The 27,965-nt window shown below is 39.2% G+C and overlaps 4 protein-coding genes across 8 annotated transcripts; 2 read left to right on the top strand and 2 right to left on the bottom strand.

Moving 5' to 3' along the window:
- Nucleotides 1-69: 69 nt before the first annotated feature.
- Nucleotides 70-14,267, bottom strand: LOC143215088 (DAZ-associated protein 2). Of its 3 annotated transcripts, XM_076436865.1 has the most exons (6): nucleotides 14,106-14,267; nucleotides 4,432-4,506; nucleotides 4,258-4,361; nucleotides 3,796-3,957; nucleotides 3,464-3,630; nucleotides 70-3,091 (listed from the first exon to the last, which is right to left on the bottom strand). In XM_076436865.1, coding segments are annotated over exons 1-6 (525 nt in total). In that variant the 5' UTR covers nucleotides 14,122-14,267; the 3' UTR covers nucleotides 70-3,090. The 3 variants fall into 3 exon arrangements, with proteins under 3 accessions (XP_076292980.1, XP_076292979.1, XP_076292981.1); XM_076436864.1 differs by having other exon boundaries at nucleotides 70-3,630; XM_076436866.1 differs by lacking the exon at nucleotides 4,432-4,506 and having other exon boundaries at nucleotides 70-3,630; nucleotides 14,106-14,241.
- Nucleotides 14,268-15,180: 913 nt separating this feature from the next.
- On the top strand, nucleotides 15,181-19,144 carry LOC143215059 (putative ATP-dependent RNA helicase DDX23). The gene is made up of 9 exons (XM_076436800.1): nucleotides 15,181-15,425; nucleotides 15,830-16,421; nucleotides 16,497-16,841; nucleotides 16,912-17,334; nucleotides 17,430-17,556; nucleotides 17,637-17,876; nucleotides 17,944-18,204; nucleotides 18,296-18,470; nucleotides 18,752-19,144. The coding sequence occupies exons 2-9, from the start codon at nucleotides 15,847-15,849 to the stop codon at nucleotides 18,973-18,975; spliced, it is 2,370 nt and encodes a 789-aa protein (XP_076292915.1). The 5' UTR covers nucleotides 15,181-15,425; nucleotides 15,830-15,846; the 3' UTR covers nucleotides 18,976-19,144.
- A 224-nt stretch (nucleotides 19,145-19,368) lies between these two features.
- On the bottom strand, nucleotides 19,369-25,810 carry LOC143215074 (lysosomal acid phosphatase). Of its 3 annotated transcripts, XM_076436836.1 has the most exons (11): nucleotides 25,669-25,810; nucleotides 25,063-25,237; nucleotides 24,817-24,986; nucleotides 22,384-22,439; nucleotides 22,062-22,263; nucleotides 21,780-21,868; nucleotides 21,203-21,301; nucleotides 20,889-21,128; nucleotides 20,638-20,823; nucleotides 19,814-20,149; nucleotides 19,369-19,726 (listed from the first exon to the last, which is right to left on the bottom strand). In XM_076436836.1, the coding sequence occupies exons 5-11, from the start codon at nucleotides 22,159-22,161 to the stop codon at nucleotides 19,550-19,552; spliced, it is 1,227 nt and encodes a 408-aa protein (XP_076292951.1). In that variant the 5' UTR covers nucleotides 22,162-22,263; nucleotides 22,384-22,439; nucleotides 24,817-24,986; nucleotides 25,063-25,237; nucleotides 25,669-25,810; the 3' UTR covers nucleotides 19,369-19,549. The 3 variants fall into 3 exon arrangements, with proteins under 3 accessions (XP_076292951.1, XP_076292952.1, XP_076292953.1); XM_076436837.1 differs by lacking the exons at nucleotides 22,062-22,263; nucleotides 24,817-24,986; nucleotides 25,063-25,237; nucleotides 25,669-25,810 and adding an exon at nucleotides 23,161-24,453; XM_076436838.1 differs by lacking the exons at nucleotides 21,780-21,868; nucleotides 22,062-22,263; nucleotides 22,384-22,439; ... (1 more) ...; nucleotides 25,063-25,237; nucleotides 25,669-25,810 and adding an exon at nucleotides 21,483-21,619.
- On the top strand, nucleotides 23,368-26,184 carry Fest (wurstfest). The gene is made up of 10 exons (XM_076437590.1): nucleotides 23,368-23,420; nucleotides 23,466-23,535; nucleotides 23,585-23,695; nucleotides 23,813-24,013; nucleotides 24,271-24,474; nucleotides 24,635-24,925; nucleotides 25,100-25,224; nucleotides 25,294-25,411; nucleotides 25,686-25,852; nucleotides 25,959-26,184. The coding sequence occupies exons 1-10, from the start codon at nucleotides 23,368-23,370 to the stop codon at nucleotides 26,182-26,184; spliced, it is 1,566 nt and encodes a 521-aa protein (XP_076293705.1).
- Nucleotides 26,185-27,965: the final 1,781 nt, after the last annotated feature.

The following is a 27,965-nucleotide window of genomic DNA, read 5'->3' as shown; positions in this document are numbered from 1 at the left end:
AATTCGCTTCTGTAACACGTCCCGGTACAAGATTGAAATTTGCGAAATGTATGTAAGAGTACTGATCAAGTTTTCTTCTTCTTCTTCTTCTTCTTTTCTTTTGTGTGCCGGAACACCCATTTTTCGAAAAATTTCTAAATAGAACTGCGTTTCTTTTTTTGTTTTCTTCTCTTGGTCCTATCCTAAGCTATCACCGATTGTAAATTAGTTTCTTCGATCTTCATTGCTTAATTAATATCGAGTTTAAATTGTGCAGCCTGCCGAATGCAGCAACGACAATGTACCCCATTTGCAGGCTCACATCGCACTATATTTGCTATGATTGCGGAGCAAAACAGTCGTTTCGTAGCTGTGCAATCAGACCATGATCACATCATCACATCATCATCATCGTCATCACTGTCTCTACAATCTTAACAATACACGATCTTCCTAGCATGTCACAAAATAATCGTTCCATTACCGATATTAACAACTCTGCACTCCACAGTGCAATACTTACTCCGATAGCTACGGGTTCTCTCGTTTCGGGGTCTGCGCGAGCACTATAGTTTTGCTATACGTCTCGCAATGAGCCCTTTTCTACTAATCCAATTCATTTCAACAATTTACCGATTCGTTTACAACGGCAGTGTATTTCTTGTTGTACGTTTATGGATGTCGTTACATGCCAGGGGCACAGTCAATCGATTGGTGTAACTCTCATGAAGATAGAACAAGAAATAGAAAAATTGATGTTGGCAACATTTCACCTATCAGCGGCCATTTAATAGATTTTCAATAGCAATGGCAATATTAGAATCGATAAGTTGTCATCAAGACTGTTACTCGAAAGAAAATGTTTAATTATAGGAGACTCTATTAATAAAGCTTCCGGTAGATAAAATGTGAATAAATAGAGAAGACGCTTTAGTCAAACGTACAATGGGAAATGAGCACTACGAAAGTAAATATAATATTTGGCGCTCTTTGCGTAGACAATGTATCACAATCCTGCTCGACGGGGCGCATGAGAGCGCTATGGGAATAAGTATTGTATCCTAAATCGTGGCCGTTACGAACCCGCTGTGTTGCTGACCGTATCATCATTGCAACTCGCCTAATATGGCTGACGACAAGGCTCGACCGCGTCGTCGCGAATTCACCCTCTACTTACATGGATATTCGATTTGTACTTTGAAATTGAGTCAACTATTTGTTTCCTTCGCGAGCTTCGGTCGAAACCAGTTACCATACAGTCGCTAAACAGTCGTTCAACAGAGAAACCTTAGAAAGTTCATGGAAGTTTTCTTCGTTCGGATAGTTAACAAAGTTCGAATATAATACAAAAGAGAAAATAAAAACAGGATGTGTGTGTGTGTACAATTGCACAGGGTGAGGCGACGTTACATGGCAACTGTTTCAATCGAAGCGCAATTGTAACTTGTAACCTGCTTGAAGAAATTCGAATGGCGCGGTCGAACCTTTCATTTTTAATTAAATAATAACTTTGTTAGCCGACCTAGCTAATCTGCGTTTAAAAAAGAAACATCAAACAACTAGGAGGAAAGACTACTGATCGTTTAAAGAAGAGAGTGCGTACTTTTTTCTTTTTTCTTTCGTTTTCTTTTTCTTTTAGGTAGAGTAGTAAGTATCTTCGAAGTCGTCGAATACGTGAGAATCTTCGGTAATTCAGAACATATATACATATATATATGTGTATACATTGTATATTACTTTTTTTTATTCACTTTTGGCACTCCGGAGCCTCGAACATCGTCATTTTTCTTCTTTTAATTAATCCTGTTTTTTGTGTGTGTGTAGACCACCTTCTCAAGGTATATCTATCTACACAACGAAATTCGCATATACGAAACAAAATGTGTGCAATAGATTCGAAAAGTTAGATCAGAAGTATTCGATGTTGAATCGCGTGTTCTTCGGCTGTACGCCGAATTCGAAATGATAGAAAGCACGTTTGATTAACAAGTGTCACAACCACGAACGACTCTCACGCATTCCTCAGGCTCCTATCACGTACATAATCCATTTTTTTCTTGTTCTCTAAATGTTAGGGCTACCCATTAATGATCATTCTCTCTCACGCTTCTTTTTCTTTTTTTTTTTCGTATTATCGTTTTTCGCAAAGTAAAGTAGCAACGTTTACTTTGGGAAAAAAGAAAGACTACCCGCTGGTGGGCCACCAGGAGTGGGGAACAAAGAATCTCGAGGGAAAGAAACTAGAACGGTAGTCGTGTAAAAATTAACAGAAATAACGTGAGCAGCCCCTTTGCTCTTCGGCCTGCCTTGCAGAAAACCAAGTCGCGCTTAAAAAAGGCTTAGAACACACTTTGAATATCGATCCCTGTAGGCGAATGAGACAACCCGCGTCCACTGGTACACGTATTCACCCCGTAAACGTAAACTCTAGAAAGAAGAACAACGCCCCGTGTTCCCTACTCTCTCACTCGCGCGCGTTCACTATATAACCCTTTCTCTTTCATTTAAATTAATTTAAAAAATAATAATAATAAACGAACTGGAACGTCTCGTGCGTTTCAAGTATAATTCGTTAAATGCAGAATGATCGAGCAAAACGTACTTTGAGGGGAATCAGGTTTTTTCGGGGGAGTGGGGACAATCCGAATAGCTTCACTGAATTACTCTGTCCTTAAAATGCGCGATTACGTTGGCAGTCGTACAATTTAAAACAATACTCTTTTACTCGTAGGTGTTTTTTTTTCGTTTTTCCTTTTAAACACTCATTTTCTTAGACTCTATTTTAAGTACGTCGGAAAGATTCACTGTATCGCTCGATCGTTCTCGTGAAGTCTTTTCTCAAAAACCATGACGTGTTTTCTTTCTTTTTTTTGTCAAAACACGTCGAGGTCCTTGTTAAGAAATTTTCACGCATCTTTTACAAAATATACTTCTGGTCTTTCGACCCAGTTAATTTTTTTGTTTTTTTTGTTTCATTTTTTTTAAGTAGCCGTTAGTTTCTCTCGACTTTGTTTTGCAGTCCGTATGACGAGCGTCGCACGAGTCTTCCCTGCTTAATGGTTCTCTTATTAAATTTCATAGAATGTTCGAGGCACCGACCGATCGCTAAGATCTTAAAAAGAAAAAAAGAAAGGTGATCACACATTTACTTCATCCGGTCGTGTGTGTGTGTGTGTGTGTACGTGTATATGTTTGTTTCCTGTCTGTTTCTACGTTATTAAAGAAAAAATCTATGATCTCACAACGAAAGAACAGAATCATCGTCCGCTAAGCTCTTTTGTCTTTTGTCTATAGGTATGTAATTGTAGCTCGTTTCGCGATCGGTCTGCGCTCAAAAAATTAATACTAATTCAATAATTAGCTGCTCCCAATGTAAAAAATAGTAGAACTCTAACACAGAAATCAGATTTGCCTACATGGATCATTTCGACAACAATATGCCTTTGTTAGACTTTAGTGTTTCACAAAAGGTATAATGGTTTACCAAAAGTAACCGCCCTCTGTTCCTCCTCCTAGGAAGTTTTTCTTTTGCGATATAGCCACGCTGTGGCTTGCCATTGCAGCTAGTTGGGCGGCGTTTGGAACTGTTGGAGGTGGTGGCAAGACGGGTTGTGAGATACTATCGAATCGATTAGTAGCGTCGAACCCATTCTTTAAAAGGAAACAATTAATTAATTAATTTAGTCGTAGTAATCACAGAGATATGCATATACATTCAAGGAAAAAGTTAAGCGGACACTTAAAAATTCAGAAACTTTTTAAAGAGTATCCACTTAATTTTGTCTCTGACTGTATCCAAGATAAATAAATCCTTACAGGCATCACAAGCGTAGGGGGCCTAACCGGAGGCTGCATCGCTGCTGCTGGATAATATGCTGCAGCTGCAGCTAACGGTGGATAATATTGCAGTGGCCCGTATGCCGGATAACATGAGCCCAAGTATCCAGGGTATCCTTGACTGTACATCGGCTGGTACATCTGCAAAAATAATTAATTTTTACCGTGTTAATATCCTTGTTAACGCTTTACTTGTTAGCAGTTAGCACAATAATTGTGCCGTACCAAAAGAAAGCATAGATATTTTTTTTTACGTTGCAATCTTAAATGAAAATATTAGGTGATGTTATCCAGGGTGACACGTTAGTTCATAATGAAAATTGCTGTCGCAGTTGAAGGTTCTATTAAAAAGTGTTTAACCGTGAACTATAGATTCAATAATCACCGATTGGTAATGCGTTAATAGTTTAGCAAGGGATATACATATATATAAATTCTCACCATAGGATGTGTAAGAGTCTGATCATATGTTGGCGGTGGTGGACCCTGTGCAGCGTAGAGCTGGGGCTGATTAGGAAAGACTCCATACGGTGCGGCACCTGCAACTATTGTAGGATACGTATGTAATCGGATCATTGGAACCAATAGAAATGGAGCCAGAGATGAATCTCTTACGTGTACCACCGTAGGTAGCAGGCTGTGCCGGCGCAGGGACAAAACCTGTTGGTGGATGAGGTGTCACCGGGTATGCTGTAACACATGCAATGGAAAATGCAGGTCCGTTCACTTTGTTGGCTGTAGGTTCTTCTAAGCCAACGGTACGTGGTACCACTGCCAGGAAGGACAAAGGACAACGCGCGTCAGGTACCAACAGGGCATTTAATAGAAACTATTTTTACCTGGTAATTCGTATACTTTCTTATTCTGTTAGTTTCTTGACTGTGTGCCCTGGTGATCAGCTGACTCGCGTTATCAAAGTTAGGACATCTCCGACGCCTTGTCCAACAGACATGCGTTTTTCTAAGGATATAATCGCTCGACATTCTGAGAGCTTGAATTAATCAACAGATGACGGAGCGTCGATTACGTCCCAACTCCAAAAGTGGTACTCCCACACCCAAGTATATCTTACACATGACATACACCGTTTTTATCAAGGTACTATTCAAAGCTCAAACAATGTTAGTCACTAAATAATGGTGAAAAGAAATAACCGAAAAAACGGTATCGCTGCCTTCTCTTGTTACCGTTCGAGTTTACCGCCGGCACGCAAAGATGCAAGTCAAGTTTTCCTCATTCAAACGGAAACGAAATCGCTGACCGGAAGAGAGAGGAGACGATCCCGGTACAACAAAAACAACGTAAACGATACAAAGTACTTTTTTTTATATATACATATATATGTATGTATACATGTGGAGAAAGAAGTATCCGCGACGCATTCACGTGTAAACTGCGCTGGTACAAGACAGGCATTTGATAGTAAAAAAAAAACATTTACGCCTCTGACGAAAATCCGTTTTGTTTCTTGTTCGTTAAAACGATTGTCAATGGACAGAGAAAAAAGATATACAATATGTGTGTATATGTAGTATCAGAAAACGTCGTGCAGATAATACGGGAATTACGAAATAGTCGTTCGATTTCCGGTGAGATTCTCGACAGAGGCATAGTTGAAAGCGAGACACTTGAGAATAGCTTAGCGAACTATTTACTTGCGACCGGTCGGGCCGTGAATTGAAAAAACAACAGTACGTGTACATTTGGAATCTGAGAAAATGGAGCAATCTGTGGTACATCTTGTCACTGGATTTCATCGATCAATCGGATCGTTTCACGGGCTATTTCGCCGTTGGAAAAAAGATTCAAAACGGAACAATTGAATACAACGCGCGTCATGAGAGTAACCGAAAAGATGTTTTCTTTTCTTCTTTCTTTTTTTTGTTGTTGTTGGAAACATAGCAAAGAAAAAAATAATCAATGAAACTCGAATTCTTTTCACCTTCTTTGAACGTAAATATACACAGAAAAATACAGTAAAATTCTAACAATACAGCCACTACGAGTAATATGCATATATACATACATACATACATATATATATTTATATGTATATATTATGTAATGTATATATATACAAATAATATATTTTGTAATGTATATATATTTATATATACACATGTATTATATGTAATGTATCGACATAGTCCACAAAAAAAAGTCATCAGGCAGTCGGTTTTGTGAATCAAATGGACAAACCAAAACAATAAAGGAGGACGAAGAATAAGAATAAGAATAAAATGAGGGAAACTATTCTCAAATGAAAACTCGCGCGTTTGATCGACCTACCTTTTACTTCTAAAACTAAGATATAATACGAAACCGATCTCAAAGCAAATAGCGTTACGCAATCAAGGTAGAAAGCCAAATACATTCGTCTAATTAATCGAACCCTCGGGGACTCGTCGACTGGCCCGATGCATCCAAACAAAATTTTCCGCGGATTCTCTGAAGCAACTGGAAAATCATTTCGTCATTTTAAATGCATAATTATTTTCACTTTTTCCTTGCTGGAAAATAAATTTCTTATAGATTAAAGATGGGAAGAGAAATTTTCGCGGGGGGCCAATCGCGAATCGTGCAGGCTCGACCACATCGAAAAAAAAAGAAATGACAAAAAACAGAGCCAAAATAAAGCCATGGGTAAGAGGGGGTAAATGGAGGGTTCTTCCAAAAAGTGATGTTAAACACAAGCCCAATAATCAAGATTCGGTCAAGTGAGACACATCCGGTAAAAAACCGATAACAAACGATCCAATTTCTGTTGATAAGAAAAAAAAGAAAGAAACAAACAAGAACGTGGTCTCGATCCGAGAGAACAACTCGTTCGTTTTCATATGTTTTTTCTTTTTTTTTCTTTGGTTGGTTTTTGGTTCGGGCGGTGAATGTGTAATTTATACAATGAGTACAGTGGTACGAATGAACAGAAGAAAATGAAGTAGATTATATATATATATATATGTATGTATATATATAAAATGATATTGTTATATATATATATATATATATATATATATATATATATATATATATCAACATGTATATATATATATATACATATATACATATATATATATATATATAAATATAAGTATATGAATGTTTATGTATATATCAAGTTCCACACATTCAAAAACTTGTGACAAGATTCAGCAAACCACAAATTTCTGCAAATATCCATAAAATAAAGGTCAAACATGATTAAAAGTTATCCGTAATTGCGTAATATATAATTAATTAATTGGGCGCTACTCGCGCGAACCTTGCTACGAGCGAGACACATTTTCTTTCTATTCCATCCGGGTCGATCGATCTCTCTCCTCTGTCTTCTCGTTCCCGATGGCAACCGCGAGAACGCCCAATTTTATTTTATTTTTTTTTTTAGTAGACTAAGTTACGCTCCGTGCCATTGCCATTCGTCTCGCACAAGAAAGAACGCTCAGACAAAGAAGATATATAAATAATTAAAAATACGACGTATCCTTGTGGATTCGAATTTCGCGGAATTTCGCGGATCTGATGGAGAACTCTTTGGTTCGATTTGCGTGTGATGAATGGCTCAAGCTCAGCAGCAGTGGATGGACATGTTGTACTCTAACATAGATGTCAGCCCACACCAAATTGTCCATGATAATTGAATACTGGTCCAACGCGTGGAAACGAGCTCTCCTCGAATTACGTTCCATTGCTCTTGATGGCCTCGCGTGTGTAGGACGACACCGTTTCCTTTCGTTTATCATAGTTCGCCAGTGTCATTATTTTATGATTCTCGACTGGAATAGGTTGGAAAAACGAGACGGCTTCGTGTCCAACACGGTCGGATCAGTCCCCAATCGAATAATAAATTTATGTGTCAGTGCCACGGTGCAAACAATCATCGAATCCAATAACAATTGATCAGAATATTCAATATATGCTAGTACGAGTTTTACTGGGTAAATTTCTCATTTATTCATTTTTTTCTAAATTTTTTTTGGTCTCTCTCAGTGTTCTCCTAATTTTTCCCACTTTCTTTCAGTCTCTCCCTCTCCGCTTCCCCCTTTCTCTCAGCAGTTTTAGCGGTCTCAACCCCTCGTTATCTCTCGTACACGCACGCATTCCTTGTCCGTCTTTCTCTCCGTATGCTTTCTCTAAAGCCTGATTTGTCCCAATGAGCATATTCGACCTAGTTCTACCGTTCGTGCCAGATGGTCTTTCCAGTTTCGCCCGTTTCGAGAGAGAAACCGGGCGAATTCTGCCGCCCCGTTTCGGTTTTTTTTTACTTTTTCTGCTTTCGTTTTCATTCTCGTTAAATAGACGATCTTTCAATCTCATCGAAATGCTTCGGTGGAACAGTCTTCGTGCCTCGACGGGACCCAGCGACCGATCCTCGACCATCTCCGACAATGTCCTTTCGTTTTTCATCATAAAAAAAGGGACCATGGAATGTGCAAAAATTTTCCCTTTGCAATATACTACGCTTCTAATAACGATTTTAATCACGTCGGAAGAAAATATTTAACCCTTTGCACTCGGTTGTCAACATTAAATATTTGTTGTTACATCATTAAATACACATATTGGCATCTAATCAATTACTAAACATTTAGGTATTATACCAATTTGATATCAGTAAAATGTCAAAAATCATAGGGAATGGAAGTATTCCAGATCGGAAGAAATGTTTAATTTTTTCCAGTTCAAATAGCTCCGAGTGCAAACGGTTAAGTAGTAATATAAAAACTGAGAAACGTGATCCGGCTAATATAATTTTACGTGAAGTGTATTTCATTAAAAATTATACTCGGTTGGAGAATCAGTCGGAATTTTGTTCAGAGAAAAATTGACAATACATAGCATGTAACTCGGTCGCGCTGTCCAGTCCAGAGTACTCCAGCCAGAGAACCACGAAGCTTTTGGTAAGATCCAGCGAGTTTCTCTACACACGATCTATGTATAAGTTTTCTCATTTTCGAATATTCGGCGAGAAGATTCCGATGATGAATGATCGATTTTCGTGGGATATCGGTCCGGGTCACTGGGTCTCGGGCGGCTTCGAGGCACGTCTCGACACTCTCGGCAACAGTCGACCGTTCGTTGTCGTCGACTCGCAATCTCATCTTTAAGCTCACTATTAACAGTATACATGATAGATTCTGCCAAACATGCACATGCAGTTCAAAAATGCTCGAGAGAGATTCCTATGATCTTGCGGCGACAAGTGTTGCCAATCGACCCGTTTCGTACACGTACACGTTCAGTTTATACGTGATATCGCGCGTTTCATCGACCATCAGTTGATCGCCTCCCGATAGATATCCGCGGGCTGATTCGAATTTTCACCAAGATGTTAATGAATTCGATGTCTCGTTCACGACAGGAATAGGAACGTCTCTGTATTACTCGACTCCAAAAAGACACACTACGAAACTGTTCGGCTACACGACGATTAAAAAACGACGAAAAACAGGTCGCTCGTGTCCTTCTTAATCGCGCGAATGATTTGCCTCGATGAATAGAGGTAGTTCAAAGCGAGAGTTACACGCGAGAGAAAGAGAAGATATCAGAGAATCACGTGTCCGTTCACGAAATACCGACACTGATTAGGAAGGTAACGAGCGACCGAACGTACGAACGTAAAAAAGATAGAATCATGGAAAAAGTCTATCACAACAGATTATAATATGAGCATGCATTGTAACGCGCGGCGCAAGCACCTTTTGCAATTGTATTCGACGCGCGAAGACCATATCCTTTCAGCTGGTTTTGTTGCCGGTCGATCAAGGATAACGATAACAGAGATTTTAAGAGGTACATACATACATAAAAGGTGCTCGCGCTCGTACGCGTTCGCGCGCGTTTAACCGCGCCCGTGCCACTACCGATATATGTATAGTACATTCCAAGGCATGCAAAACTAAAATTACAAATACGTGAAAAATCTTCAAAGCTATGTATATATTTATATACTTGCACAGAAAACCGATCAGGATGCAGGCAAACCGAATTGAATTTTTTCTCGAGATCTCTTCCCGTGGTGCGCCGAACGCGCTAACAACTGGAATTTTCTTTTTTTTTTTTCATGAAACTTTAAACGAAAACACGCCTCGTCGCTTTCGTTTATGCAACCGTCACCGACCAAGCGTGCTTTCTTCTCTTTTGCTTTTCGGTTTCGACGATTACCGATTGGTTTTTATTTCTTTTTGTTTAAATCAGCGAGCACTAAGTTATAATTCGCGCGCGATATCGTGATTCGTGAGTGTGCACGTATACGTGTATATGTTTACGTATACACGCTACTTAATCCCTTACGTTTCTTCTCTGTTCTCGTTTCAGAATGGGATTTAAGCTAAACGCGCTACCATCGTCGAAGGAACAAGTAGAAATTCATCTGGATATGTATGTACTCGTATAGTATACATATAGTATATAGAAATATCAACTACCAAACACGTGCAGAAACGACCACAAGTTTCGTCTCTATCATCGTCTTCCGACGATTTCAAGTTCTTGGCCGAACAGAAAATTCGTTTTAATCGTCAAGCTAATCGAGCATACGTCTTTTTATTCTTATTTCCTTTTTGTTTTTCTAGTTAACAATAAGAAACTTGTAGCCCGAGCCGAAGCGACATGCACTATTGTTAAAAGTGAGCTACCAAGTTTCTATCGAGTAGAAGTATCATATAAATACGCTGAGCTTAGATACAGCATTCGTGTCCACCTCGCTGGCCCATCGTGCCCCGTGGACAATCGTTTCGAAGGCAATTCTTGTCGATTTTTTATTTAACAATCAGTCATTCCGTTGATCGAAGAGCGTTTCGTCTCTCTTGAATTGCTTGGCCGCGGCGTGGCACGATGGGCGACCAGAAAAAAAAAATGGAAAAAAAAGAGAAAAAAAGAGAATAAATTAAGCAATCAGCCAATACCACGGTCTCAGTACGAAATATTTGTACACCCATATCAATATCTTACGTTCATATTGATTTGGATATATAGCAGCCGACGTCTCCAATTCAAAAAGTATAAGTCTCGATCGTGTTTAAACGCATTCATCTCGAAGGACTTACGAAAATACCCTTGTCGTCGTTTCTAAAGGATCACTGTCTCATTTTTGCACATTTTTTTTGTTCTCTAATTGGATCAGAGGATCCTCCTACTTTAGAGTCGAATCGTAATTCTAATCGACGTCTCCATCGAGGAACCATGAAAATTGAAATCACGTTCTTCAGCGAAGTATATCGTAATCAATATTAGTAAAATGTAATTGATATTGCTGCAAATCTAGTAGAATCAAGTTTCCGATAAAATAAAAAGTCGGCAAAATAAACACTATTAAGAATGAATGTTAATTTCCTGGATTCGGGAAAACAGAGAAGTATATTAATTAATCCCTTGCTGAACCTTTTTGCGTAGCTGCTATGTCCTATAAGAAGAATGAAAAATTCTGCGTTTGTCGTGGGTCTCCGTTTTACTCCAATTTTGAAAATTGTCATGGCGAGCCTGACACGTGGTGCGAAAGGGCACAAGGGGTTAATCAAAATAAAAATATTATCCGCAAAATCGAATAAGTTCCGTCGTTTAAAGCAATGAAAAATTTAGAGCACTCAAGTAGAAGAATCCCTGAACGATTACGCGGCCGGAAGTGTACAGGTCGTTCTTCAGACGTAAACTCAAGAAACGCAGGCACTTCCGTTTCCGTAACAGAACGACAGATTTTCAGAACGAGCGATCTCTTTAAGATTCAACGCGCATCTCTCGATCCTCTTATCGCTGCCAATCATATGGCATTTAGCGTCTAACCAACATAAACCTGGAAAAACGAGGAAACTGAGATTAGTCACATTCATTCTATTATCTTTCCCAGATTTCCTCAAAGTGTCGTCAGATATTATTGTGATTTTCTATTGCTAGCCAGATGTATTGTATATACGGAGCGGTTGTGTTATCTGTCAATAAGATTAACAACACGAGGAGCCGGAAGAGGCTGGACAGAAGTTCGATATCTTGAACAGCCGATGGCGGGAAATCTAGATGAAGCAAAAGCTTTCTGTTGTTATTCGGTCTCTCGTGTCTTCACTTTTTGAATCGGGAGGCGCACGGTGCGTCTATATCGTCATATATATATTGGTGGAATATATATATAATATATATATATATATATCGTGTGATACGTAATATATGTTGGTATATAAACACGTAGTGAGTTAAGGTAATATATAGAGTAAGGTGAGGTTAGATACGTGGCTTAGGCTGCGCGAACGCCGGTCTCCGAAGCTCCACCTACTGACTGGGATCAAATCGTCTTTGTAATGGTCCGCTGCAAACATATTGACAGCCACAACTGTAGGCGCTATCCTTCGGTTTTTTAGCGGCTATACCGTGTCACGATAATACGCTCGCAGAGATTTGCACCAGTATTATCCTCGATTCTCGGTTTATTAATTTTTCTTGGCTGCGTGTTTTTTCGTTTCGCATAGCGTATAAAACTGATCTACTTACAGACTAAACTTTTACACATCCCTTAAACGCTATGCTCTGTAATCACACACGTCTGCCTTAGGAACAGAGCCGACTGAATTAGGAATAATCGCATAAGTGTCCGAGCTGTTAATCAAGTACGATAGTGGATTATCTATAAAACAGTGTAGTGTTATTTCCGAGCTGTACGTCGATTCAAGGTTTCCATATTCCACGTACCAAACTCGAGAAAGTCTGTTGCCAAAAGTAAAATTGTGTACTTCACTCGTACGAGCCACAGGCTGATATCTTTGCGAATTCTTTTCGATGCATCTTTCTTACGTAGAAGTGTATTATGTATTAGGTTGTCCCAAAAGTTTCTTTCGGAAATATGTTCCTTTAATGTTGCTAAATAAATGCGAACAATGCGATAATCTTTGTGTTCATGTTTCAGTATACTTCCTAACAAGAATTTCCATTACGTGTATACCAATCGAAAACCAACTTTTGGAACAACCTAATATTTATTTAGCAATATTAAGGAAACACATTCCGAAAGAAACTTTTCGGACAACCTAATATATACCGATCACTGGTAATACCCGTAGCAATGCTGCACTATTCAATATTGATACATTAAAAAAAAAGAATTCTGAGATCTAGATAGAAATCATGTTTTATCCTATGTCTAATCGTTGTATAAGCAAAGTATAGCCAAGCTAACGTTTAATAGTTTGCGAATACATGAATTTTTTAGCTTGTAAACAGTATTACTCTTTGTTTTATTCGCTGAAATAATCAATCATTAAAGGAATTGTGTCTGAATTCAATTTTTTAGTGTATCCTTCGTGTACTATACAAATGAAAATGAATCATTTTTTATCTATCTCATAGGCCATACGATATATCAACGTACTTGCACGGCTTCCAGACTCAAAATATAATATCAATCAAGAATAATGTAATAATTTACTCTGTTCTTTGTATTATGAATCTTTATATCGTCTCTTCTAAATATACATCGATTCGTGTACAGCCAAGTTCGGTATTATCATTCTCAGCTCATCTTATAAATTATATAATTTGAAAAAAAAAAACAAAAATTCATTCTGTACGTTTATTAACGTTACGTTAAAAAAAGAATCAGATTTCTTTGTTTACAGTGAAAAAAAACCATGATTTCGAAAAGACAGCGTAAAAAACCATATTCTATTATAAATTCTACCAATTAAATTGCAAAACCGAATTTTCATTACTTTCGAAGGAAAAGGTATTAGCATACGGCGAATCTTGACGGTGTATAACAATTGATCGGTCAATAATTTTTTTTGTTCAATCGCACCAAGTACTCGCGACTCGTGAATATATGCATAATGCGTACTTGGATATGCACGTTGGCCGAGTCAATGAAAAGCGAATAAATAAAGGAGAACGTGACATAGAATGAAGGAAACTGATAACGGCGCAACAAAAACCGTCGGTTTCCAAGCTGTATTCGACTTTTACTAAAGAGTCGTCGCGAAAATTATCCAGGACGAGCTCTGGAAGCCATTTTGTATTTCCCACACAGAATGCGGTATTGATTTATCTGTCACTGGACAGTAATTCAAGTTTTTTTCTGGTCGCGCGAGAACCAGGGATCTGGCCGCGTAACAAACGATAAAGGGGTTCGATCGAATTTGAATGTGCACCATTCTTCACAGGTGTCGAATCGCTAATAGCCAACAGAAAAAAAGAATTGTCCGTCGTACGAGTGACAAGTGGGTATATCCTCGACTCGAAAACACGAGATACTCTTAACGTGTGTAACACATACTTCTAGTAGTTATTGCGCGGTTACGGTGTATAATTACCTTTCTTGTCGGTCATTATTGCTTAAAGTTTCACAAATTCTAGCAAAAAAATACGTTATTCCTAATTAAATCACCGATTCAAGTTTCAATACTGAGGAGACGAGCAACGGCTATGACACTTGACGGACACTAGCGCCGTAGCGCCCTTTATTGAGCCTGCCCGTGGCTCCCCTGATGCCGCAACGTGATTGGCCGAAAATATTAAGCGCGCCTGGCCAATGAATGCAACGCTCTCCACCCGATATCGACCGCCAAAAATTCAATATACAGTTAGGAGCATTACTGATCACGCACTCTTTTTTTTTATGAATCCACCAAACGACTTGAATTTCTCTATAAGGCTGGAAGAATTAGTTTAGTAAATGACGTCCATGACGTCTAATAAATATGTTGAAGAAATGCATTTCGTCGGAATTTTGAAAGACAATAGTAAAAATTGATTTTTACAACTTTTTTAGCTGGGCCAATAACGAAAATTTCAAAGATGTGTTTTGTAAAGTCGTATAAATTATATACGTTCTGAAACTTTTATTTGATTTACGAATTCTAAACGATCAATAGCGATAAAAATTGCTATTTTTCATGATTTTCAGCCTATAACTGCCATTTTATAATTCGTGAACCGCAATTAACCAATTTCAATGAGATTAATCATAAGCATCCTCTTACCAGCTCTTACAAATGTTCAAAATTTATAAACATATAAACCTATATAGACACGGCAGAGATAATTTTCTCCGAGGCAAAGATGAAGTAAAGTGTGACTCATATTTTCAAAAGATGTATAAGCCGTGCCACACATAGACTTATACAGGGTGTCCCAAAATTCCTGAACATCCCGGAAATGAGAGGTTCCTGAGACCATTTGAAGCGACATTTTCCTTTGCAAAAATGTTATCCGCGACTTTGTTTAGGAGTTATTAACGAAAAACACGGACCAATCAGAGCGCGACCTAGACGCGAGTTGGCACATATAGTCGGCCCAGCGCGGCGCGCCGATTGTCGTAAAGTCCAATCTTTCAAACTTCGCGCTAGTTCCGTTAGTACACCGGTGTCTAACTTGGCGGCGCTTGCGCTTCCGTGTTTATATATATATAAGTATACATTGATTAACGCGTATAAATGTTTATTTCCTCTCTGATGTTTATAAAAAAAAATTGTTATTCTAGTAAAAAATCTACCGATTGAAAGTAGGCGATTTTATTTAAATATAGTGTTTATTTAAATTTATTTTACTTGATGACATGAAGAGATATCGCGTTTTATCGTGAATCATTGTGAATTTCACATGTGACATCTCATAACAACATTGAGAAAAAGGTATTTATTTAGAATGTAATTGGTAAGAGGATTACTGTTATAAATAAAATATATCGTCAGAACAATATAAACTATCTCTATATATGATAATATATTCGCTATTCAAAAGTTGCTTGATATTTGAACTTTAACTTCGTAACCTTATCGTTTATCAGTAAACTGCGGATCTTTATGCATTTATATTTAAGAAAATTGAATAGATGAAATTCAATACTCCTGGAAAATTTTCGAAATTCAAGATGTCAATATAGATTTCTCCTCTATTGAAATCATTAAGGGAAGAAATAACATTCAATTTAGTTTCTATTTTTTGCAATCGATGCAGACAATTTTTATTTTGCGTAAAGATTTGCAGTGTATTTATCAGCTTTCGATGTTTTATAATTAGTAAATGAATTAAACAGGCTGGATTGCTCGAAACATGGCACACGACAAGAAAACTGTGAGACGAAGTCGATCTCGTGAACGAGACCGTGATCGAGAAAGGGAACGCGAACGTCGTGATAGACGACGATCTAGAAGCAGGTCCAAGGATCGTAAGAAGGACAGGAAGCGTTCTAGATCGCGAGAACGATCCAGGGAAAGGGACAGATCACGTGAGAAAGACAGGGACAGGTCTAGAGAAAGGCGCGAGTCCAAAGACAAATCTAAGGATGACAAGAAACGTAAGCCGAGTCCTATATTTATTATGGAAGACGATAATAAAAAGGAAGGCAAGTCCGAGTCCAAGAAGGAGGAAGACGAGGCGGATGAGAAGGCGAAGCTTGCTCAGAAAAAGGAGCCGCTCAGTTTAGAAGAATTGTTAGCCAAGAAAAAGGCAGAGGAAGAGGCAAGGGCGAAACCAAAATTTTTAACCAAGGAGGAGCGTGCGGCTCTAGCATTGCAGAAGAGGCAGGAAGAAGTGGACGCGATCAGAAAACAGCAAGATGAAGTACGTAAATCTTTGTTCCACAATGAGAGCACTGGAAAAGAAAGAGAATGGGACGAAAGAGACAGGTAATTTACTAAAGTTTAGCGTAACGTATTCTCCTATTATTCGATTAAATTATACTTGTAAATTTGTTTCCATAGTCTGTTGAGCAGGCGTAGAGAAGGTCAGCGTGCAAGGGAAGAAGAAATTAAGGACAAGGATAAAGAGAAAGAAGTAGAAGCTATTAAAGAACGTTACTTAGGACTGGTAAAGAAGAAACGTCGGGTTAGAAGATTGAACGATCGGAAATTCGTGTTCGATTGGGATACTTCCGAAGACACTTCTGTCGATTATAATAACATTTATAAGGAACGACATCAGGTTCAATTTTTTGGCAGAGGAAACCTTGCCGGCATAGACATCAAAGCACAGAAACGAGATCAGAGTAAATTCTACGGGGAGCTTTTGGAAAAGAGGAGAACAGAAGCTGAGAAGGAACAAGAGAAGTATGCGCTTATTCTGGTACATATTGAAAATATACGTGCAGTGCGTTAACCATTTTTCGTTGCTTTTAAGGATGAGATTGAAGAAGGTGAAGAGAAAGGAGGAAAAACAGAAGTGGGACGATAGACATTGGTCTGAGAAAGCTCTTCAGGAAATGACCGAGAGAGACTGGCGTATATTTCGAGAAGATTATAATATTACGATAAAAGGAGGTCGTATACCAGATCCGATTCGATCATGGAAAGAATCAGGATTTCCTAAAGAAATTCTTGATATCATTGATAAAGTGGGATACAAAGATTTAACGCCTATTCAGAGGCAGGCTATTCCTATAGGACTTCAGAACAGAGACATTATCGGTGTTGCCGAAACTGGTTCCGGAAAAACGCTCGCATTCTTAATCCCACTGTTACTGTGGATTACCAGTTTACCGAAAATTGAAAGACTGGAGGAAGCGGATCAGGGTCCTTACAGTATCATTTTAGCACCGACTCGGTATTTTAATTACACACGATTATTAATTATTTGACATTTTTGCACCGACTCCGTGTTAACGTACCTTAACGGTTAATTATAAAAATCGTTTCCAGTGAATTGGCGCAACAGATTGAAGAAGAGACTAACAAGTTCGGACAACCATTAGGCATAAGAACGGTTGTCGTTGTCGGTGGTCTTTCGAGAGAAGAGCAAGGTTTTAGATTGAGAATGGGGTGCGAGGTGATTAATTATTTCCTATTGTATGTACATCCATTACATCTAAGATACACGCTCTTACATTTTCAATTTCATCATCGCAGATTGTGATAGCAACCCCTGGACGATTGATAGACGTATTAGAAAATCGGTACTTGGTTTTGAATCAGTGTACCTACATAGTACTCGACGAAGCTGATAGAATGATAGACATGGGATTTGAACCGGACGTGCAAAAGATTTTGGAGTACATGCCGGTGACAAATTTGAAGCCGGACAATGAGGATGCCGAGAACGAGGAGAAACTTTTAGCCAATTACAATACAAAGAAGAAGTATAGACAGGTGGGATTATATTCTTTCTTTTTGATAAAAAGTTTCTAGTTTTAAACTATATTTTCGTTGGTTCCAGACCGTGATGTTCACAGCTACCATGCCTCCGGCGGTAGAGCGATTGGCCAGGACTTACCTGAGACGACCGGCTGTCGTGTACATCGGCAGCGTAGGCAAACCGACAGAGAGGACGGAACAAATTGTGCACATTATGGGCGAGGCTGACAAGCGCAAGAAACTTATGGAGATCCTCAGTAGAGGAGTAGAACCACCAGTGATTATATTCGTAAACCAGAAGAAGGGTGCTGACGTTCTTGCTAGAGGACTAGAGAAATTAGGCGTACGTTTCCTTCTATTATATTATTAACTTTCCTTTATGCACAGAGTATCTTCGGGATCTGATGAAATATTTTATTTGATCTTCCTTCCAGTACAACGCCTGCACGCTTCACGGTGGCAAAGGACAAGAACAGAGAGAATACGCTCTCGCATCCCTCAAGAGTGGTAGCAAAGATATTTTGGTTGCTACCGACGTCGCTGGTCGTGGTATAGATATCAAAGACGTTTCGATGGTCATTAATTACGACATGGCGAAGACCATTGAAGGTAAGCCGAATCGCGGTTTATCATTAACCCTTTGCACTGGGTTTTGTCCCCTCTGAGGCACCACTTTACATTATTACAAATGTATATCGGTATATCTATATCTAATCAATTACTAAACATTTAGGTATTGTACCAATTTCATATCCATAAAATTTCAAAAATCATAGGGAATCGAAGTATTCTAGATCGGAAGAATCTTTAATTTTCCAGTTGAAATAGAGCTCCGAGTGCAAACAGTTAAACAAATCGAGACTGACGTTATTATGTATCTTTCTTTACAGATTACACGCATCGTATTGGTAGAACTGGTCGCGCAGGAAAGGCTGGACTTGCTATTTCGTTCTGCACCAAGGATGATAGTCATCTGTTCTACGATCTCAAACAAACGATCCTCGCGAGTCCGATCTCTACTTGTCCGCCAGAGTTATTAAATCATCCGGACGCGCAGCATAAGCCCGGAACGGTGGTAACGAAGAAACGCAGGGAAGAAAAAATATTCGCCTAGGAGCACAAACTAATCGTTCGCGTTTCTTTAATTATAACCGATCCGTGTGTTCACGTCTCGCACACGGTTGCATATTTTTTTATAACGTACGACTTACGAACAGAATAGAATTGCGACTGTGTATGTAAACGAAATAGACGAGGTGCAAATACATACTATCAAAAATGAAGCTTTGCGTTGTCTCTGCTTATCCGAATCCGGGATCTTAATATGTTTTACTAGCTAGGGCCTAGGCCATTCGGGTGGGTTGCGCCCGACCGATTATTTACAATTTACAACCACCGCGCTCCGACAAATTCAACCCCGACAGATGGACAACACGTGCGAGTGTGCGACAGACCAACCGAATCAGATCGATGGGATGGGATCATATATGTATACATGCACACATACTTTTCTATTTTATATGTATATATAGATTATAGATTATACAAAACGTGTACAGTCTTCTAATTATTTGTTATACAAATTCAGGTTTTAACGGCGGCGTTACTTATAGGTAATAGGTTTACCACTTTTTGTAATGTTCTTTGCCTTTTTATAATAAAAAACACGTACGCCTAGATCATTATAGTTAAGGAACTGGAGCAGGCGGGGGTGTATAGTCCCCTTCAACCTTGCACTCTTCTTTCCAATCGTCCGGTATCATCGGTTTCACGATTTCTATGAATTTGTCCAACGGACAAATTGTTGTACATCCAGGTATAGTGAGAGGATACGGTTCATGGTCGGTTGTGTTTCTTAAGAACGTCTATATGTATAGGAGAACGCATGAAAAATTATACAACCGTTTGTTCAAATAATACTTTCCCTGTTGCATTAAACATAAGTTTCTTACTTGAACATTCCAGCCATTTCTGTCCTCGTGTAACTCGATCATGGTCATGATATTGTAATGCGGCATTTGGTTGTTCCACACATGCATAACGTCCAACAATGTTACAACTGTGCTGTCGTGTCCGACGTACATGAACATTTTTCTGTCTACTGGTTCTATGGTTTCGTCTTTCTTCGCCAACATGTCGGTCACGATCTTTTTAAGGAATGGTCCACCTTTTAGCCTCTTCAGGACATCGTTGTACCCGTTCAGCTCGAAATCGTACAAAGTCAGCGGCTCCAATTTATCAGGATAGTAATCTTCGGTCCATTCGGGGAGCGACAAATTCATTTGTTTCTGAAATACCAAAGAACAAATTTCTATTTGATTCTGTTACTTTTCCGAAAATTCGAACGATTCGGAGGAACGAGGGGAACTTCGAAGTGTACGAAGTTCGAAGCCTTCGAATCGTATCAAGTTACAACTTAATCAATCTTTTAGCTGTGCAGCGAAACTTCGAAGTTCAAAGCTTCGAAAATTCGATTCTCATCACTAGACTGCGGATGATTTTTATGCATTTATGGCTCATAGAAATTTTCAAAAAATGCCAGAACATCAAATTCGATATAATTCGGTACGATTTTTATTTGTTCTTGATCTACCAAGGCTGTTACCATTAAAAAAGAGAATTTTATTTCATTCCACTTTCTAAAAATTGGAGATTCCATAAACATACCTGCGAAGTTGCTGAAATCGAAGCTTCGAAATCTTCGACCTTCCGAGGGAAAGTAACAGCCCTACTTTGCAATCGATGCAGAAAGTATTTACTTTGCGAGAACACTCACCTCGGCTGTTAACGTTCCGTAAAGAGAATTTACATCTTCGGGGGATGAGATTGTCATACCCGTTAGAGCCGTTAATTCATTGTACAATTCTGTGTTATCGTCTTGGACCTTTTGCACTTCCGGTAAAGACGTAATTGTGTAACGCAACTTGGTGTACCTCGGACACGAGTCCCATATTAACATCAACTACAGAGCAATTGGAAATGATTACGATCTAGTATAAAATTCAATGTGTAGACAAAGTAACGTACTGTATCTTCCGCACGCGGTTGATAAAACAAGGTGACCGGTTGCCAGGGTAGATCAGGTTTGAATGATTGTTCCTCGTTTGGTTTCCATAAAGCAGCAGCTTCCAACAAAGCGGACATCTTTGTACGATCGACAGCGGTACTTTGCAAATAGAATATATCTGGACTGTATATCGGCCCCAGAAAGTCACCATAACGCTCGCGTAGGTACAGCCCTTGATTATATTGACTCCTCCTTCCCTCCTACACAGCAATTTTTAACTGTATCATTGGATCAGATCTTAATATTAGGTCATCCAATAACGAGAAGGAATTACGTTCGTCAGTTGACCCCATCCATAAGGCTCCATTGAATTATTCACGTAGGGATCGTTTGGATATGTGTCTTGCGGCGCCCTTTCCCCGTGTCTCATTACCTAAAAATCATTTTCTCGAATGTAGACTAAATAATTACTGAAATAGAAAAGCACAATGCAAAAATTCAGTTAATCTCTCGAGCAGACGTTGAATTACTTGTTTCTTTATTACTGACATAAAGTTCGTTGTAGGCTCATTCGGATGTCGAAATTTAAATAGAACATCTTTGTGTATACCTACTATAAAAGTTCTATGCCGCTTTTATGTGCCTTCAGATAAAATTAATCCCGGCCTCCACCGCGACAATAGACTGAATTTCAGATAATGAAACAATGTTTTTCTCGGATTCGAAGCAATTCGTTTCTACCTACTAGGGTTGTTACTTTCCTTCGAAGGTCGAAGATTTTGAAGCTTGAAGAAACGGGGTTTCGAAGCTTCGAACTTTGAAATTTCGCTGCTAACAATAAGTTATATTTCCTACATTTCTCGAAAAGAAACTTGGAATCTTCGGAAAAGTAACACAGCCCCGCTACCTACCACTGTGACCAGCCGAAGTGTAGTATCTCCAGTTTTCGTCTCATTTTTCCTGTCAACGATCGCGCCCTCTTCGAGCGTCACAGGCGATCCTAGAAACAAAGTGAACGTGATACATTAAATATTAAATTCCAATTTCAAGGACGATCGTGAAACTAAATACCCGATACGGTTTAAACAGTCACAGCAATAGTATATTCGTTTACTGCATGCAAAACAGAGCGCGATTTGCTTGCATCGGAAATAATTATGAACGATCGAACTTATGTGGAGGAAACGGAATACCCGAAGTTAAGTAGCCGACGATTGTGAGAAGCAATAATTTGACAAGAAACATTTTCAAATATGTGAAACAGGTACGCGAGAACCGCTTTTCATTGACCATCCGACTCCCGGCGAACTGTTGCACGTGTAGCCCAGAACGGCCGCGTACTGGGACCTTAAGAACCGCCAGCAGATAAATCCCGTGTCCCCACCACGCGAAAAGCTGTATTATACAATACATACATTATAATGTGTTACTAGTAACAAGACTGACTTGTCTTCAAGTGTCGCATATTTATTCTATTGATGTCAACTATCTCGCGCGAAATATAAAAGACCGTACCTTGCACGTGCTCCGATATTCTCCACCTTTGCGAATGCGCTACCGTCTCGCGGAACCTGTAGGATACATGATTAATTAATAAACCACAATTAAAATTAAAACCGATGTTTGCTTATACTATGAGACTAAATACGTTTGCCAATTGTATTAGGTTATTCTAAAAGTTTCTTTCACGACGTGCACATTCCATATTGTTAGATAACATCAGCATACGCAAACAACGCAATCTTCTGTTCGTGAATGTTTTGCGTTTTGCGTTTTGCGTTTTGCCATTGGTTTTCTTTTCTTAAAAACTACTCTGAATTTGCACTGAGCAAATGAATCGAGAACGAAACGAACTTTTCGGACAACCTATTACGATTAGACCGTTGCTCCAAGTTCTAAAGTATCAATTCGGTACAGAGTATTTTCATTTTCGATCGTAACGAGAACAATGCCCGTTCGGAGGAAAAGCTGCGAACCAGTAACAGCTGCGTAAAAGCTGCGTTGTAACAGTTGCTCGTTATCGAGCTCTCGAACCACTCCGAAATCGGAATGAGGGGCATTTTAATTGCTATCCTTGAGTACATATATGTGACGCAGAAATTAGATAGCATTTTTTCAGGACACGCTACCACGCCGAGCATGATTCATCGGAATTCACGAATATAAGAAATGCAAATTTCGGAGCACGAAGATCGGGTCAAGACGCCCACGCACGGAGAAGGAACCAGCATCGAAACCGGTACAGACTCGTTTTCTTAATGGCATGCGAGTATAATTGCGACCAATACTGACTGAACAATAAACGACGCATCGACATTGTACAGCATAATAAAAAGATATATTCATACGCGTGACGTTGCACCACGAATGCACATTGATAAACTGCAATTGCATAATTCACCGAACGCGGAAAGTCATTATAAAAACGTATTACGCTTCAATGATTTTGTAATAATTGCTAAATGAATATTATGTAATTGTATGCTGGCGACGATAACGATGCTACCGTGCGTCAAGGTGAAAGAAAGTGCATCAGATTTCAATGTTATTCCGTTATTCGACATCAGTTTGAAATAAAGATGGATTTGGGTTCGAAGTAAAGTCGCATTCCTGTCCTCGTTTAAAATGACACACGAATCAAAGTATTTAGAGCAACAGAAGCATGTTGTAATCGTTTCGCGAGTGCTTCTACATTTTATGAAATTACAATTTGTAGGAACTACTGACTACTTATTCTGTTCAAACGGAGTCCGTTTACTATTTCGTTTGGAGCCAGTCTCTTGTCACAATTTATTGTCAGGGCAACGGCAAATCAAGATGCTCGTTTGTTTTATCGAGAGCTGATCCAGCGCGTCACTCTTGAAAGTTTAGGTATAGAAGCATCTCTAACGAGCTGATCTTAGTCGACGCGATCCACGAGCTAAATAGGAGAGCACCGGGTTAGAAGAATCACGTATGCGAGGATCTTCGTGAAATCGAGGACCGAAAATCCGCGGAAAACGTGGATTCGTTGGAAGAACCCGAACGCGTGGATACAGAACCAGTTTCAGCCGTGGATCGCATAAACGAGAGTGGTCAAACGGTGGTGTCGAAACCCCGGAAGTCCCGTCGCAAGAAGCCGAAAAACGCTGCCGCCAACTCCAAGGTCCCTTACAAAACGATTCGTGATTAGTTTACGAAATAGCTTCGGTAACGAGCTCGGGCTTTCTCCTCTCTCACGAAAGAGGAAAATTTCAATCTTCGGTTATCAACTGATCATTCTTTCAAGAATTTACCGCATATTCAACGCGTCAAATTCAATTCGACTCGCTTAACACTAGCTTTAAGGAGCATAAACCCAATGAACCTAGTGTTCAAATTATCTTCCATATATTTTCGAATGATTTTCTCGGAAATTTTAAGGCAAAAGCAATGGCTACTCCTTGCGGCGAGTACCGAAAAGATATACAAAAGCGCAATACACAGGCTGGATCGCAATCGCAGAATCAACAACCGTGCTCCATGCCAGCGATCCAGACTCAAACGAACTCGACAGCGCCGATGCGTTTGAGATCTCTCTATACGGCGCACAGCTATCACGCGCAAACAGATGAGTCTAACTACCAGGTACATCTGCAAGTACAGCTCGCAAACTCGAAGAAGACTCTTGGGATTTTTCCATTCGGTTTCGATGTTTAAACGTTCAACGTCCTATAGATCTCTTCCGATTTGTTGAGCTGTAGCTTGAACACCGTTTCTAGATCAAACAAGAATTTTTTTCCTCTAGCGATACAGTGAATTTTCCAAGTATTTTGAAGCGCCTCCGACGGAGCAATGGGGCGGATTGACGAACGCGCCGGCGTTCCCGAATTCGACGGCGCCTTGGCGGCAACCACGCAATTCGAAAATCATCTCGCCCTACTATGAGGAGACTTGCGTCTACGCGGAGAACTGGAGGGAACACGATACCGATGCAGCTATAGTTGTCACACCGCACGGGACCATTTCCTTAAGACTCCACAACAGGATCCGAGTGGACATGACGGTGGACCGAGCAGTTAGAGTGATCAATTTCAAGGTACCTCCTTCCTTCCTTCCTTCCTTCCTTCTCTACTTCAAAGCAGGATTTAAAACTTCTCCTATAAAACGGGGAAACATGAAATCGTTGGTTCGCGTTTAAATTCATGAAGGAGAACGTTTGCAGTTTATACTCACACAATTTTCATGTGAATTTCATTTGTCGTCAGCGTAGAATAACATTGTATTATCGTTGAGTGCTTCTGGAGCAGCCGCAGCATTACTACACCCGAATGGAAGAATATATCAATATGGATCACGAGTTGAAATCTTGGCTCACGATGCCCATGGCAATAACAAGTCTGTAGAGTATCTGTAACACCGTCAAAGTATTGTTAAAGGTGATTAACAATTATTGTTCATCGTTAGATACGCGAAGATGTGGTACAAAGGAGTCAGTTTCACTTCGGAACAGTGCGCTCTTGTCTACTTAGTGGACACAGCAGGAACGAGAACAACCACTGACTCGTTTTCTGATATGAGTCAGGTATAACGATTCGATAAACCCGCAGAACAGTTATCTACCCTCCGATGATTTTCGATATATCGTAGAAATTGATATTTTCATCTACTTTTTCATTTATACATTAGCTGTTTTATATTTCACCCAACCAATTGTTTTATAAATGCCTAAAGATCCGCAGTCTATTTATAACGTATCGAAAAATCATTGAATTCGAAGGGTACGTAGCTGTTTGAAGGGTTCACCGACGATTCTAATGTACGACTAAGATTTTTATTTACTTCGTATCGCCTTCCAGGATTTCGCTGTAAGCGTTTTCTATTCCCGTTCTCGACACGGTCCTGTCTGCTTGCAAGAAGCTACCGCAGCTTTGAGCGCTGCTCAGTATTGGTCAACGAACGAAGGCGTGGAGAATTGGATCATCAATAATGTCAGAGTTTCCCAGACACCTGATGGTCTTGTTAGGTATCTTCAACTAACTGTGTATCTTTTTCAATACGCTGTACAATCGCATAACCTGACGTTTCATGCAATGAACGATTAAAAGTACGTGACTTTTGTTTCTGTGTAGGATTGCTCGGAACACTAACAAATATCAGTTGCGTACATCCCCCAGTAATGGCACCGCCTCATTGACTACTCCATTTTTACATTGCACCGCATCTCTGGGCCAGACATCTCATCTTTTTGTGCGTCGCGGTGAACGACGCATGCACTACGACGGGACCAGTTTTATCGTTCGAAATGCAGGTCACAGTGCCGGGTTCGACGACAACAATCAGCTGAAAGTCTACTAAGAAATTTTCATGCGAATTCCTACTACTGTGCGAGCTTCGTTCAAAGCTGCCGTCACAAGAACACAAGACTCATCGCATCCAGTATACAGATTCACTTTTAACGTCATAAATACAACTATGAAAACTGGAACTGAAAAATATATACATCATATATTTTGGAACACGGATTCACTTGCAGAGCGACACGACGCCACAGCAAAGCCCACCAAAGATTCTAACCAGTTTTTAAGTTTAGAAATTTATTGAATTATCTATTTTAAAGATGTTTAGTAATTTAATTGAATTGTGCCTTCATTTAGCTCAAAACATAATAGCATCAGGCGTGCGGAGTAAGTTCCTTTAAATTCGGAAAGATTAATGTTTCTCGCGAACTTGTTTCTTATACTGATTTGTACATTTCTCAATAAATGATCACTTGAGTACGAACGCTATTCTTCTGCTTAGCATTCTATATTATATCACAAAATAAAAAACTTACAGAGAAAAGATGTACTCTTCGTAAACAGTTTTAATCTAAATCTGTTGGTATGTCCGAATCGATTTCTTCGATTTCTGGATCGTCCGTAGAGTCGTTCGAATCCGTTTGATAGCCGTCGTGAAGTAGCGGTCGCATTTTCTTTTTTAAGTACAATCTCCTACAATTTATAAACACGAATTAAGTAAATCAACGAACGCATTAGATTAATTATTTTATAGAAATGCGGTGAAGTACATACTTCTTGAGTTCTTTCGAGGTAGAAGCACCGCAACTATACGCTCTTTGTATCTGTTGATTCTTTCTATCTTCCTCAAAGTCTCGAATGTCGTTAATTATTTCCTCTGCGATATTTGAATTAAACAAGTTTAAGCTAGAATTCGACTTAGTATTAGACATTAGTACTTGCTTCTGTTCTTCGTAAGCTTTACTTAATTTCTTGATTTTCGAAAGGATTTGCTGATTATCTTTCATGTCCTTTAAAACCGGCAACACAGAGTACGGATTAAATGACTGCATTTCTTTCGTACGATAATGCTTCTCCAGACCATACTAAAAACAATACATCAAATATGATATTCTGTCCGTAGCCATTCGTTAATTACTTTTAATTTGTCAATTACCTCTTTATCGAACATACAAAAGTGAAACGCATTGTCCAGTATTAATTTACATAATATATAATTAGCATCTAAATGCTCGGCTTCCCTTATTTCTACGTGCAGTTCGCTAATGCTTCTCCAATCGTCTAATTTGATTCTGATCTTGAATAGATCGGTGGGCATCTTGTAATAGATTCCATATAAAAGATATAATCCTCCAATCCGTTCCTTAAACCGAGGAGGTAACAGAAGCAACTTCTTACAGGTGTGCAGAGCTTCCTCGCAGAACTCTAGCAGTTCGATATACGATGAACGTCCGCTAGAAGCGCAGAGAACAGACAAAAGTAGAATTTTAATTACTGCCATGTTTAAAAATCTTATCATTCATATTGTGTATAATGTTGTAAGTGTGTAATATGTAATATATACCTCTATATATTCATGTATAACTTACGTGAACACTAGAGAAAATTTCATGTCCTTCCAAATCTCGCAAAATGTTTGAAATCGAATATCCTGCGCCTGTTCGAAACGGGTTAGTAATTGTTCGCAATCTTCTTTGAATCCACTCAAAATCAACGACTTGCCTTTTGCCATTTCGAAGCTTCTAGAGACACACAACTGTTATCACGAATTAATCGATTGCTATTCGGTAAGCAACAACGAATAATAATATCTGTCATGATTATTCATTAATTTACCTG

The sequence above is a fragment of the Lasioglossum baleicum genome, chromosome 13, assembly GCF_051020765.1.
Source record: "Lasioglossum baleicum chromosome 13, iyLasBale1, whole genome shotgun sequence".
NCBI lineage: Eukaryota > Metazoa > Arthropoda > Insecta > Hymenoptera > Halictidae > Lasioglossum > Lasioglossum baleicum.
This window is presented reverse-complemented; position numbering and strand designations above follow the sequence as displayed.